This window comes from Pseudorasbora parva, chromosome 4, assembly GCF_024679245.1.
Source record: "Pseudorasbora parva isolate DD20220531a chromosome 4, ASM2467924v1, whole genome shotgun sequence".
Classification (NCBI taxonomy): Eukaryota; Metazoa; Chordata; class Actinopteri; order Cypriniformes; family Gobionidae; genus Pseudorasbora; species Pseudorasbora parva.
In genome coordinates, this window is record NC_090175.1 from 51,510,993 (window position 1) to 51,524,508 (window position 13,516).

Consider the following 13,516-nt stretch of genomic DNA (forward strand, 5'->3'; position numbering starts at 1 on the left):
CCCCTACTTGGGTACCTTACATCCCATTAACTTCTCAGCTATTCACAGTGGATGTTGCCCTGCAGCATCCAGAGGTTATGTGCTGAAGAAGTGAACACAAACAGCACACCTCATTGACTGCCCCAGTCCGAATATGAATTACCTCTCCGTGCCAGACAGGGTTAGTGGTGTTGGATATGATGGAGGTTCGTCTCTCTTGGCCGTGGTGAGTGAACGTAGGGAAGCCGTGTCTCTTGCCTGGTTGGATACTCATCTTCAGATAGGGGTCCGGATTAAAAAACATGCCCTTCTTCAGACCCTGAGCCCTGATATCTGCAATAAACACACACACACAATGTGAACTAGCAGTAAAAAAAAAAGGTCTGTCTGTCTAGCTATCTATCTGCACTAGCAGCTCATTACCACAAGAGGGCAGATATATAGTAGAGTTTTAATTAAGAAGACCACAAATCAATTCATGTCAGATTTTATCATTGGGTTAGGATGATACATTTGAAATCATTTTAAATTAGTCTGCAATACCAAATTCATTAAAGGGATAGTCCACCTTAAAATAAAAATTCTGCCATCATTTACTTACCCTCGTGTCGTTCCAAACCTGTATGACTTTCTTTCTTCTTTGGAATTTAAAAGAAGATATGTTGGTAATCAAACAGTTTCGGTTCCCATTGACTTCCACTGTATGGACAAAAAATACAATGGGAATCAATGGGAACCAAAACTGTTTGGTTATCAACATTCTTCAAAACATCTTCTTTAAAATTCCACACACACAAAAAAAGTCATACACGCTTAGAACATGAGGATGAGTAAATCATGAAAGAAAATTAAGTTTTATAATATTATAACTATATTATTTTGTGCAGAAACTAAATATATTTGGTATTGTTAGTATAAAAAAACGTAATTATTTGCTGAGCATTGGTGCTTTTCTTAAAATATCCATTGTTGCAATTTTAAAGACCATTTGAAGTTTTATTATACGGTTAAGGAAGGATTGGGTGGTAAAATCAGAGTATGGCCTCTCACACAGCTTCTAACATTATATAGAAATCAGCTTCATAAAGAAATATGTTCTTACCTGAAAGAGTAAAGCTAACCAATTTCCTGCAGTGTTCTGTGACAGACTGTCCATCCACCTGCCCCTCTGTCCCGACCTGCAGAGGACACCGAAACACAATTACACACTATGATACAGAGATACAGAGGCATGCTGCATAATTCATATCCCTAGACAAACATAACAAGCACTTTTGAATGCTTGAGCTGAAGCAATGGACAGAGAACAAAATGCATTGATAAAAAAAAAAAAATCTTATAAAATGATAGGTGATAGAATGAGCTATGTTAATATACCAACAACCAATATACACTAACTTTAAATTAAATAATTCATGTTTTCATAGATTAGATGGATGGATGGATGGATGGATGGATGGATGGATGGATGGATGGATGGATGGATGGATGGATGGATGGATGGATGGATGGATGGATGGATGGATGGATGGATGGATGGATGGATGGATGGATGGATGGATGGATGGATGGATGGATGGATGGATGGATGGATAGATGGATAGATAGATAGATAGATAGATAGATAGATAGATAGATAGATAGATAGATAGATAGATAGATAGATAGATAGATAGATAGATAGATAGATAGATAGATAGATAGATAGATAGATAGATAGATAGATAGATTTCTTGAAAGAAAGCCCATTTATTGATTAATTATTCAATATACTCAACATGTTCAACACATTTATTAAATATTTATGCTATATATTTATTCAATGTAATATATTTTACAGCAGTGTTTAGGGGAAAATATGGTGGTTATAGTGACTTTAGCAGAAGAGATGTTCAGGAAGGAGTTTCTATTCAGAATCACGGTCATGAATAATTCAATCACATTATTATGTTCCTGCTCATTAACGTGGCAGTGTGATTTATGATTATAGACATTTGTTCAGTGGCAGAGCCCCAAAATGACGACAGGATTGAGATATTATAGTATACATGTCCGTGTCAATGCACATTTAACTCACATTTTGGTAAATTTTTTGGTGTGTGTTCACTCAAAACATGTCCTTGCATCAATCTAAACCATATAAAATAGTAAGAAGAAACAGTAATTATATCAAAACATCTGCGATTTAGCAGAGCTCACAGATCAGTCACATGATCAGATGTATTAATTCATTTCCATAGCACTAAAATAAGTTCAAACAGCAATAACGGTAACTCTCTGTTAACTCTAGTGGGTCAAGTTCAAGCTCATGTCACAGAGGGTGGAATGTGCCCTTTGCACTAGTTCTGTAGCGCTGTGTCGGCAGCCAGGCGCTAAACATATCAAAGCGCGCTCTCTATTTCCTGTGCATTCCCTGCATGCCTGTGAACATGATACGTCTCTGTGGAGTTCAGTCAAACTCCAGCGCCTGATAATGGAGCCTGCAGATAGACAGGCAGAGAAAGACCAAGAAACACATGCAGGCAGAGACAATATGAACCGCGAAGCACGCGATGATCACACACACATCTGCTGCAATTGTGCATCAAGAGATGGTGATCGGATGAGCTCTGTTCGAATTTACCAATAACCAATATACACAAACATCAAATGTATTTTATATTAAAGTGTTAGTTCACCCAAAATTAAATTAATGTCATTAATGACTCACCCGGATTCAGCGAATTAATTCATGATTTGGATCGTGTGTCAAACTGCTGAAATCACGTGACATTAGGGATCCGAATCATGAATCAATCCGCTGATTCATGGCCGTTTGAATATTAATTTGAGGTTTGAAAACATACGCAGAAGAAAAGACAATGCTGAATAAAGTCGTAGTTTTTGTTATTTTTGGACCAAAATGTATTTTCGATGCTTCAAGAGATTCTAATGAACTAACTGATGTCTCATATGGACTACTTTGATGATGTTTTTATTCCCTTTCTGGACATGGACAGTATAGTGTTCTTTTGAAAGTTCTATTCGTAAAAGAATTCTGAAAACATGTATCACGTTTTGCACACAAATATTAAGCAACACAACTGTTTTCAACATTGATAATAATAAGAAATGTTTGCAAATCAGTATATTAGAATGATTTCTGAAGGGTCATGTTTCAGGATCTGAAAATTCAGCTTTACATCAAAGAAATAAAATCCATTTTAAATATTTTAAATGGTAATGCTTTTTCACAATATTACAATTTTTACTGTATTTTTTAACAAATAAAAGCAAAATAAAGAATTTTTTAAACATTACATTATCTGTTTTAATATCCATTTGAAAGGCTGTGTGTAAATGCTTTAAAAGTGCTGTTAAATATTGCATTTAAAATGATTTATCGCTGTATTATTTGTATTTTATATATATATATATATATATATATATATATATATATATATATATATATACATATATATATATATATATATATATATATATATATATATATATATATATATATATATATATATATATATATATATATGTATGTATGTATGTATGTATGTATGTATGTATATATAATAAAAGCCTTAATCAATATTTATCTTCCTATATTATTATGATGATTCTTTCCTGTTCAGATTTTGCTTTATGTTTCTTGTTTTCTAAAGTGTGTATTTGGTCTCTGAGGAGTGACTGAGGGTCTGGCCTAGAGATGTGTGATGTGTCACTAAACACTTAAGGTATCGTGTGTTTGGATTTTTTAGGCATCACACACCCCTAACATGTCAGGAGTGCAGAAACAGTGTTTGCTCATTTAGCCCAGCTTCCGGATATGAAATATGGATTTGTCTTTTATTTAATTTATTATATTTTATTCATGTTATATTTCCTTTTACAGAAACACTAAAGAGTCAAGATGAATATTGCCTGTACCTCTCACGGAGAGAAAGCACATTATCAGCATTATTTGGAGAAATGTTTTCATTCATTTCGACTTTATTGTCCACCTTAGTGGAAATTTGTCTTCGACTTCTCCGAACAGAAATACATCAATGACACATTTAAACTTACATTAAAATACACACAGTTAAACAGTTTCAAACAGTTTTGTTTGTAATGAGTTAAGATGTTCTCAACCTTGGAGGAAACCAGTATTCTCTGGAGTGTGTGTGTGTGTGCGTACCAGATCTGTGCAGGCCTAATGTTGGAGATGGACATTTCTGCAGGCGACACCAGTCTTGAAGGCGCCTTTCTGTGGCCTATGAGGTCACTGTGATTTAATTCTGGTTATGGAGCGATGACTTATCTGTCTATCTGTCTATGTGTGGAAAGATGCTAACATTACATTTTATCTGAGCCAATCAGAATGACGTGGATAGACATTGAAAACAGTATAACTGTTGGCACAATTATATGTACGATAGGGCAGGGCAATGAGAAGGTGAGAGAGGGAGCGTGGCCTATGAACTCCTTGTGAGACTTAAAGCTGGCCTCTGCTTTTGAAACAGCAAACTATTCTTAAGTAAATTTTTCTGTTAATTAATTACACTCCTGACTCTTGGTCTTTACTACTGGTCTTGGGTCATAAACTGTTAACCCCTAACAGTTGTTACACAACCATTTTTAAACATGGAAAAATGTCCATATGTTAAACGTCTATTTATTTGTCAACATGAAAAGTGAATAATTTACATTGTTATTTTTTTCTTTATTAATAAACTGATATTTCTAAGAGAAAGTCCTCCATACGCTACAACTCCAAACTAATTCCATTTTTGTCCCTTTATGTTCTTTGTAGTGGTGACAGGACAATAAAGGAAATATTATAAGCATTAATTGAACCTGCACTTTGTAAATAAGCACCACAACTCAGTGATGGAGTATATGCCTTAACCTCTAATTTAAAGATTTACAAAAGGTGAACAGGAGCATGTTTCCAGCCCCATCTGGTGCCAGAAACTCAAAGTTTTAATTCCAACACTTAAGTCCACCGCTCAACAGTCAGACACTTACTGTAACTCCAGGGTTCTTGACGGTGATGCAGGAGGTCGTGGCCCTCAAAGCTCCACTCACTCCATGGTAATATTTGAAACAAATTTTGGTCTCAGCTGAGAAATATAAAACACAAGATAATGTTTCTAAGACTCCAAACATTTGAAATACAAGCAGCACATGCAGTATCTCCATTTTTATTCTCTCATGATAACATATTTTATCATTGTTTCAGCCTCAGGCAGGACGCTTACAGACCATCGGATCCATAATGCACGCAAAAATGGAAAGAGCTTTCTCAGAAGGGCAAGCTGTAATCTGATTGGCTGGTTTATGCAATTCCCAAGAATAAGTATGCAGAGAATTTATATTGTTTCAAAAAATAACTCTTGCCAAAGTTTATGAGATTCATATCATATAATCTTTAAAAGAAGAGTTTTGTAAGAGACATTCAGTAGTAAGTGAATAAGATATCTGCATATTTAGCTGGTCTCTCAAATATTTACTTGCTCCTAAATAATCACAAAAATTGAACACAATAAATATAGAAATATACACTGCACAGCTGTAAATGACAGGTTTGTTTGATCAACATGTAAAGCACTCTTCTTTTGTTTTTACATACTGAATAGGAGCAGATTAATCCCAATTTAAAATCACAGACATATTTTTTTTTTTATTTCAGTTTACTACTAAAACTAAGTTTCAACACTACCGTTCAAAAGTTATGTTCAAAAGTTAGTCTTTGAAAAAAGTCTCTTAAAAATACAGTAAGTAAAAACAGTAATATTGTGAAATATGTTTCCATTTGAATATATTTTAAAATGTAATTTATTTTTCAGCACAAGTACTCCACTCCAGTGTCACACAATCCTTCAGAAATCATTCTAATGTGCTGATTTGCTGCTCAAGAATATTATAGTGGATATGATATTATATACTGACCATAAACCTTTGAACGGTAGTATACCACACATTTGATGCCAGTAAACTTAAATCAGCATCCCAATTCCCTGAAAAAGAAAGCGCATAATTTTTCAACACTCTCACTTACGCTCCATGAAGTAAGATCCGGCCTCAAGCCTCCAGACGATCTGCCCCCTCTGAGTGCCGTTCACCCCGCGGTTCTTTGAATCCCAAACGTTAGCGGGACACGTCTCATCTGCATGGGCACAGAAAGATATAAATATTTGCCTAACTTATACAGAAATAAATGACTAAGATGAAGGGCCTCCACCTGGAGTCAATAGCCCTCATTATAAACACATGGCTGTGAAACAACATAGGGTTGGCTGATCGATTGTGCCATGAAGCCGCCACACCTCAGGCACATTCTCTCAAGAGCTTAAAGCCTTTTCTAAGGGACTTGAAAACAAACAAATGGTAAAGTGTCTGTCCTGAAGGTATGGAACCATGTTCTTAGTTGTGTTTCCGGTTCTTTAACTCCTCAACTCAACATGCCCCTGATCAAACAAACCTCCTACCAGCTCCCATCTGTTTGCTTCTCTCATAGACTCCATACAGAGAACAGTAATATAGTTTGATACTCTATAATGGGTGCATAATACAGTAAATACAGCATACACAAGCACAAATACACCATAAAAGAACTATATTTACACATTGACAATTTCAACAGCTAAAAGTACCCAGGTGATGTTGAGTGCGGCAATGGCTCAGTGGCTCATGTCTACACACCTGAAGGTTGGTGGTTCAATCCCTGGTTCCACCTGAACAAGTGTCGAGGTGTCCATGAGCATAACACCAAACCCCAGCTGCTCCTGACGAGCTGGATGGTGTCTTGCATGGCTAACAACGCTGTCTGTGTATGAATGGGTGAATGTGAGGAAATATGTAAAGCGCTTTGGATGGCCATAGGTCTGCTTTAAGCTCTATATAAATGCAGTCCATTATATTATATTATATTATATCCACAGCATAATCAAGTTAAAAACAGAACAGGTTTGTGTGTGTGTGTGTGGTGTGTGTGTGTGTGTGTGTGTGTGTGTGTGTGTGTGTGTGTGTGTGTGTGTGTGTGTGTGTGTGTGTGTGTGTGTGTGTGTGTGTGTGTGTGTGTGTGTGTGTGTGTGTATTAATAATACACTATATTGCCAAAAGTATTGGGACACCACTCCAAATCATTGAATTCAGGTGGTCCAAACACTTCCATGGCCTCAGGTGTATAAAAGCAAGAATATTGGCATCCAGACGCTTCTTCAGACCCATTCTTTGTGAAAGAATGGGTCGCTCTCAGGAGCTTAGTGAATTCTAGCATGGTAGGGATAGGTTGCCACCTATGCAATAAGTTAATTCTTGAAATTGAACTACTACACTACTAAATATTCCACAGTCAACTGTTAGTGGTATTATAACAGCAAGTGGAAGCAATCGGGAACCGTAGAAACTTAGCCATAAAGTGGTAGGCCAAGTAAAATTATAGAGTGGGGTCAGCACATGCTGAGGCGCACAGTGCACAGAAGTCGCCAACTTTCTGCAGCGTCAATAACTACAGACCTCCAAACTTTGTGTGGCCTTCAGATTAGCGCAAGAACAGTGTGTAGAGAGCTTCATAGAATGGGTTTCCATGGCCGAGCAGCTCATCCAAGCCTTACATCAACAAGTGAAATGCAAAGCGTTGGATGCAGTGGTGTAAAGCACATCACCGCTGGACTCTAGAGCAGTGGAGACGTGTTCTCTGGAGTGACAAATCATGCTTCTCTGTCAGGCAATCCGATGGAGGAGTCTGGTTTTAGTGGTTGCCAGGTTAATGGTACTTGCCTGCTGCATTGTACAAAAAGTGTAAAGTTTGGTGGGGGGGGAGATCTGGTGTGGGGTTGTTTTTCACGGGTTGGGCTTGGACCCATAGTAATTCTTAATGCTTCAGCATACCAAGACATTTTGAACAATTTCATGCTCCCAACTTTGTGGGAACAGTTTGGTGATGTCTATATCATTATTTGAAATATAAGATAAAATGTATATACAAATTTTAACTACACATAAACAATTTATCTTTATTTTAATACAGAAAATTATTTTAAAATATAGATGAATGGAAAGATGTAGAATAATTGAATCATTCATTACAAATGGCAAAGTAAAAAGAGGGCACTAATGAAGTGATTGGCAGTGATTCAGAACAGACAGGCAGCACTGTGGGTGAATTGAGTCCATGAGCACATTAGCTTCAATTTCCAGTCTGAGCTTGTCTAATCAATACAGCCACATTAACCAGAGACCCAATGACCCACTGCTGTATTTCCTTTCCATCCTCCGATTCAGGACAAACTGTCTCTGAACAAAAGAGTGAATAACATCTAAATGACAAAACTTCCAATTAAGCAATCAGCCTGATTTAGGTGGAATTGGGCCATTAACACAGACAAAATGTGACACAAATCTGTCCAGTTGCTCAAAAAAAGAAGGAATCTGATTTTAAGCAAACCTGATTCTGACCATTTGAAACTGGATTAAAATCAGATATGTTTCGAAATATTTGATTTAAAATAATTAACTCATGAGGCAGCATATTATAAGAGTAAGATTTTAGTTTGATGTGAAAACAATCCATCTGTGCATTCAGAAAAACTAGCAAGCAGCACCAAATGATCCAGAATCCATTTGCACACATTCCCATAGAAGTTGCAGACTATAGGAATGCTCAGCTTTGACTCCACTGAAACTCCTGAGCTATGAAAGAGAAAACTTTGAGCATTTAAACTGAACACATCTGTAATTGAGTGTAGATCAGAGAATGGAACTGCATTTTCAAACAATCATAAAACTAATTCACAAACAAAAATCGCACATTCAGAGGTGAGCTTCCTCTGAAGAAAGGTTTACAGCCAGTGTTTGTCTCTAGGAGTGATAGCAGCCTGTGATCAGTAATTTTGAGACACTTCATTCTGTCAGACCCTCAGTGAATAGACCAGCTTTGTCTTCTGTGATCTACAGCAGCTCATCTGAAACTTTATCACAGCACTGACACTGGGCCTCTGTTACTGCACGTCTACAAGAAGCCACAATTCACCCCACCGTGTCACATGACTCACGTAAAAATCAATCATCTCCGACTCCAGTGCAGAGGTGCCTTGCATCATCCTGTTTCCCAGAAAAAACAGCTAAATGCTTTACTGTAAAATCAGGACATATTCTGAGCAAATGATCAACAATAAGACCAGTAAATAAGCTTAATGCAATGTTTAATGTGTTATATGTAATGACGTCAACTAATTTGACAATAAAAGGAAAGAAATAACAGAAACTGCAGAACTGTCTAGACTCGTGTTTATCTGTAAGTGTTAAAAAGACCTTCTCATCAGAAAATGTATTTATGGGTGGATCCTGAACCCTTTTCCAGAACATCCCCCCACCAAAAAATATATTTTTAAAATATAAAATAATATTTTTAATGAAGAAATAAAAATGTTATAACACCATTATGATTATTTTTCACTATTTCTTGACATTTTCATGATAACTAAGCACATTTTCCCTCAAATGATCATGAACTAGTTTCTAGATTTTTTACGAAGGAAATTTTTTGTTATGCCCATTATTCTCAATTACGATGACCAAAGCGAACAAACGTTTCTTTCAACTATGTAAAGCATCATAAAAGGCAGTAGAACAAATATTATCATATGTCCTTTTTTTAAGATGTATAAAGAGATTTACACTGTATTGACATTCAAATACCTCTTTTAATTTTTGTCTAATTAATTAAATGTGGAGAAAATGTGCTTAATTTGTTATGAAAATATTGTCATACTAAAAACTAAAACTAAAGTAATGTTTCAATTTCTTTATGGAGAAAATCATTTATAATTTCTTTCTTTTGATTTTGGGTTGAGATATGTCCAAGTGTATTGTTGGTAGAGTTTTTGTGATGCATTACATCTTTTTGACAGAATGCATTAAAATGTAATGTAGTACATTAAAAGTAGTCATTTATAAAAAATCATGAGATTACGATTTTAATTATTGCTTTAAAAAAAATGTTTTTTGTCAAATCCAACTTTTGGCTATTGTTTGGTCATTACATTAGAATGAGTGAAATGTAAAAATCATGAGATTAATGTTTTAATTATTGCTTTAAAATAAATGAAAGTAGCTAAATCCAACTTTTGGTCATTTTTGGTCATAAAAAAAACTGGTCACAGGCAGTTGTTCTGTTTGCGTGTAGCACAGGTCATAAATCATGCCTTGGTCACTCCCATGGGGAAAATAAGACTATGAATGAAACTCCAGAGGATCTGAGCGGATCGATGGCGGGCACAATCCCTGAGCAGAGGCCTTTCTCTGGGACAGGCCACAGAGGAATTTCCCCGTCCTGATCGATGGCCCCATGAAGCTGGCTGTAGTAGAGAGAGGGATCGACTTTCACTGACCATGACTATCATACAGACCCTGAACCCTGCGCTCATACCACATAACAGATTACAGCAGAATCTTCTTTCCATGTGCACTCTGTATAATACACATCTTATAAGCAAAAAATATAACTCTATATAACTCAGGTCTATCCGAGGTAATTTTCGCCGGTTTACCATTTGCAAAGCAAAAGACAAATCACAGGAAAGTAACAGCACAATGAGCTGCACAATTCAAGGTATCATTACCGTAACTTGCACCACTAAATTCCCACTTCCAAGAAGCCAAATCTATAGAGATTGTATTTCTGAAGCGGTCTTGATTCATTTGATTCTCTTGTGCAAGAAAGAAAACTTCATTTGAAATATAACAGAAATGCATGTGGAGGTGGTTCCCACGTTAAGTTAACATCTTTGTTTATGGTTGTTAGCAATTTAAAAGCACTAGACCCAGAAAGACAGATCCCAACATTTCAAAATGTACACTTTCTGATCCTTTTGTCACTGCCGTTAGTGTGATGGCATATGGCATAAGATGGCAAATGGATCTGCTGCCACTCACACTATCATTTTAATTCATTAAAGATTTTTAAATAGCAATTACCCTAAATGATAGTAGAATAATGTCTCTAAACGTAACAGATGTGTGTATAGTTCATTGCAAGTCAGTGAATGGTTAATTGAGCTGCAGTTACTCTGCTAGTCTGTATCTAGGGATACTGGTGGGTTGAGCTTTTTCATGGTTGGTTGGCATCTCATGGGAGACGTTTTGCAAATCCTCCCACCTCTCTTCTACAAATCAAAACTTTGGCGGTTATGGGCTCTCGAAAGCATCTGCAATAATGCTGAGTAATTAGATTCAACCATCAGTGCAAGTGCGGAGGAGAAGACGAGATAAAATGTAGCTAATGACATGGTGCAATTAAGCCGGTACTTAACAGAGTCAGCAGTTTGTCTGTTTTCATTTTCTCATTCACTTGCAGTCTTCTCTGGCTTAATAAACACGGGCGGCATGACAGTATTTACCATGCAATGGTAGAAATGTCTAGTTTCTGCTACATTACTTACTAATGTGATACACAAAGCTTTGCTAATTATAATGGGAGTAGTGTTGCTCATTAGTAACTGGTTAAACATTTATTATTATTTCATTATTTAACAGGGACCATAAACAACACAAATGTTGTGCCAGAGTTAGCTAAATAGCTCGTTTGCATCTGACTTTACAATCCAGAAAAAAAAGAAAATAATAATAAAAATATCACATCATAATATTACAAATTACAGTGTCACAATATCAAATCATGTAAAAAAAAAAAAGCTAATCGCTGACAGTAAGAGCATTGACTGATTAATAATATCACTTAAATGGTTTGAAATGTTATATAAGTATTTTTTCAAGACATAAAACTTTTGCAGCATGGTTAAATATGCTACATATAAAATTGTGATTTTGAGAGAAAAAAAGTCACATATATAAAGTCTAATTTTATTATTAGGCCTAATAATAGGCCTACATTCAGATATAATGTAAAATACAGGTAAATAAAGTGAAAATGTTTTACAAACATTGAATTGTTGAATCACTTAAATTGTTTTCTTACAACATGGGAAACAACTTAAAATACTATTTTATGGTCATACAGATAAGAGTGTGACATCGTTCAAAACTGGGGTTAAAATAAAGTTTTTGTTTTGTGCACTTTTATCGTATTCCCTCAAAACAAAGCAAAACATTGAGCTTTTGCAGGCTGCACTTTTTGTTGTCTCGGTTTCCTTTCCATGAACTTGTTTGTGGAGCGCCACACAAATTATCCGAAACCCAGCATAAAGCACTAGTCACAGTTTTTTTCCTCCGTTTTGTTAATTTACAGTACTTTGCATATAGGCCTATATATAATTGTATTCTGTTTTTCTCCATTCACAGAAGCGCTTCAGGTGTGTGATGCGACAATCCTCACCTTCTGTTGTTTGTGCTGCTCCATTACCCATTCTAATCTAATTCTAGTTTCACATAGGCTTGTTGGTTAACAGTTAAAGATCAGTTAACAATAAAGAGGCAGTTCTCGATCAGGGAGAAACAAATGGGATGATATAATGTGGATGATATAATGTGGTATAGTGTAGATGGGATGCTTACACTTACTAACAAACTTACATTTTGGATTGCATACATTAAATAAATCAAATAAAGCAAAAAAGTAAATCAAATGATATGAAAAAATCATGCTTATGTAAAATACATATAAAAATGTAATATAAAATGTAAAAAAATACATATACAGTGGGGCAAAAAAGTATTTACTCAGCCACCAATTATACAAGTTCTCCCACTTAAAAAGATGAGAGGTACACTTCAACTATGAGAGATAGAGTGAGAAAATCCAGAAAATAAAATTGTCTGATTTTTAAAAAAATTATTTGCAAATTATGGTGGAAAATAAGTATTTGGTCATCTACAAAAAAAGCAAGATTTCTGTCTCTCACAGACCTGTAACATCTTTAAAAGACTCCTCTGTCCTCGACTCGTTGCCTGTATTAATGGCACCTGTTTGAATCTGCCTGCACCAGGCTAGGAAGATTGAATCAGTAATAGCCAAAGCAGCTTGGTTTGAAGAAATCAACTGTGGGAGCAATTCTTAGAAAATCGAAGACATACAAGACCACTGATAATCTCCCTTGATCTGGGGCTCCACGCAAGATCTCACCCCCTGGGGTCAAAATTATCAATGGAACGGTGGGCAAAAATCCCAGAACCACATGGGGGAGGGCCTAATGAATGACCTGCAAGAGAGCTGGGATGAATGAATGAATGGGGCCATGTATCATGAGATTTTGAGTAAAAACCTCCTTCCAACAGTAAGGGCATTGAAAATGAACCGTGGCTGGGTCTTTCAGCAAGACAATGATCCCAAACACATGCCCACTCCAATGAAGAAGTGGCTTTGTAAGAAGCATTTCAAGGTCCTGGAGTGGCCTAGCCAGTCTCCAGATCTCAACCCCCTAGAAAATCTTTGGAGGGAGTTGAAAATCCGTGTTCCAGCGATAGCCTCAAAACATCACTGCTCTAGAGGAGATCTGAATGGAGGAATGGGCCAAACTACCAGCAACAGTGTGTAAAAACCTTGTGGTGACTTACAAAAAATGTTTGACCTCTGTCATTGCCAACAAAGGGCATATAACGA

At 36.2% G+C, this 13,516-nt stretch overlaps 1 protein-coding gene across 1 annotated transcript in view; it reads right to left on the minus strand.

Moving 5' to 3' along the window:
- The window catches only part of hecw2b (HECT, C2 and WW domain containing E3 ubiquitin protein ligase 2b), a 67,653-nt gene that overhangs the window by 24,348 nt on the left and 29,789 nt on the right, over positions 1–13,516 (minus strand). Inside the window, exons 3-6 of the mRNA XM_067442188.1 lie at positions 6,014–6,121; positions 4,981–5,075; positions 1,082–1,157; positions 143–312 (exon numbers count right to left, since the gene is read on the minus strand). Of these exons, the coding sequence (XP_067298289.1) occupies positions 143–312; positions 1,082–1,157; positions 4,981–5,075; positions 6,014–6,121 (449 nt within the window). The remainder of the gene's footprint in view (positions 1–142; positions 313–1,081; positions 1,158–4,980; positions 5,076–6,013; positions 6,122–13,516) is intronic.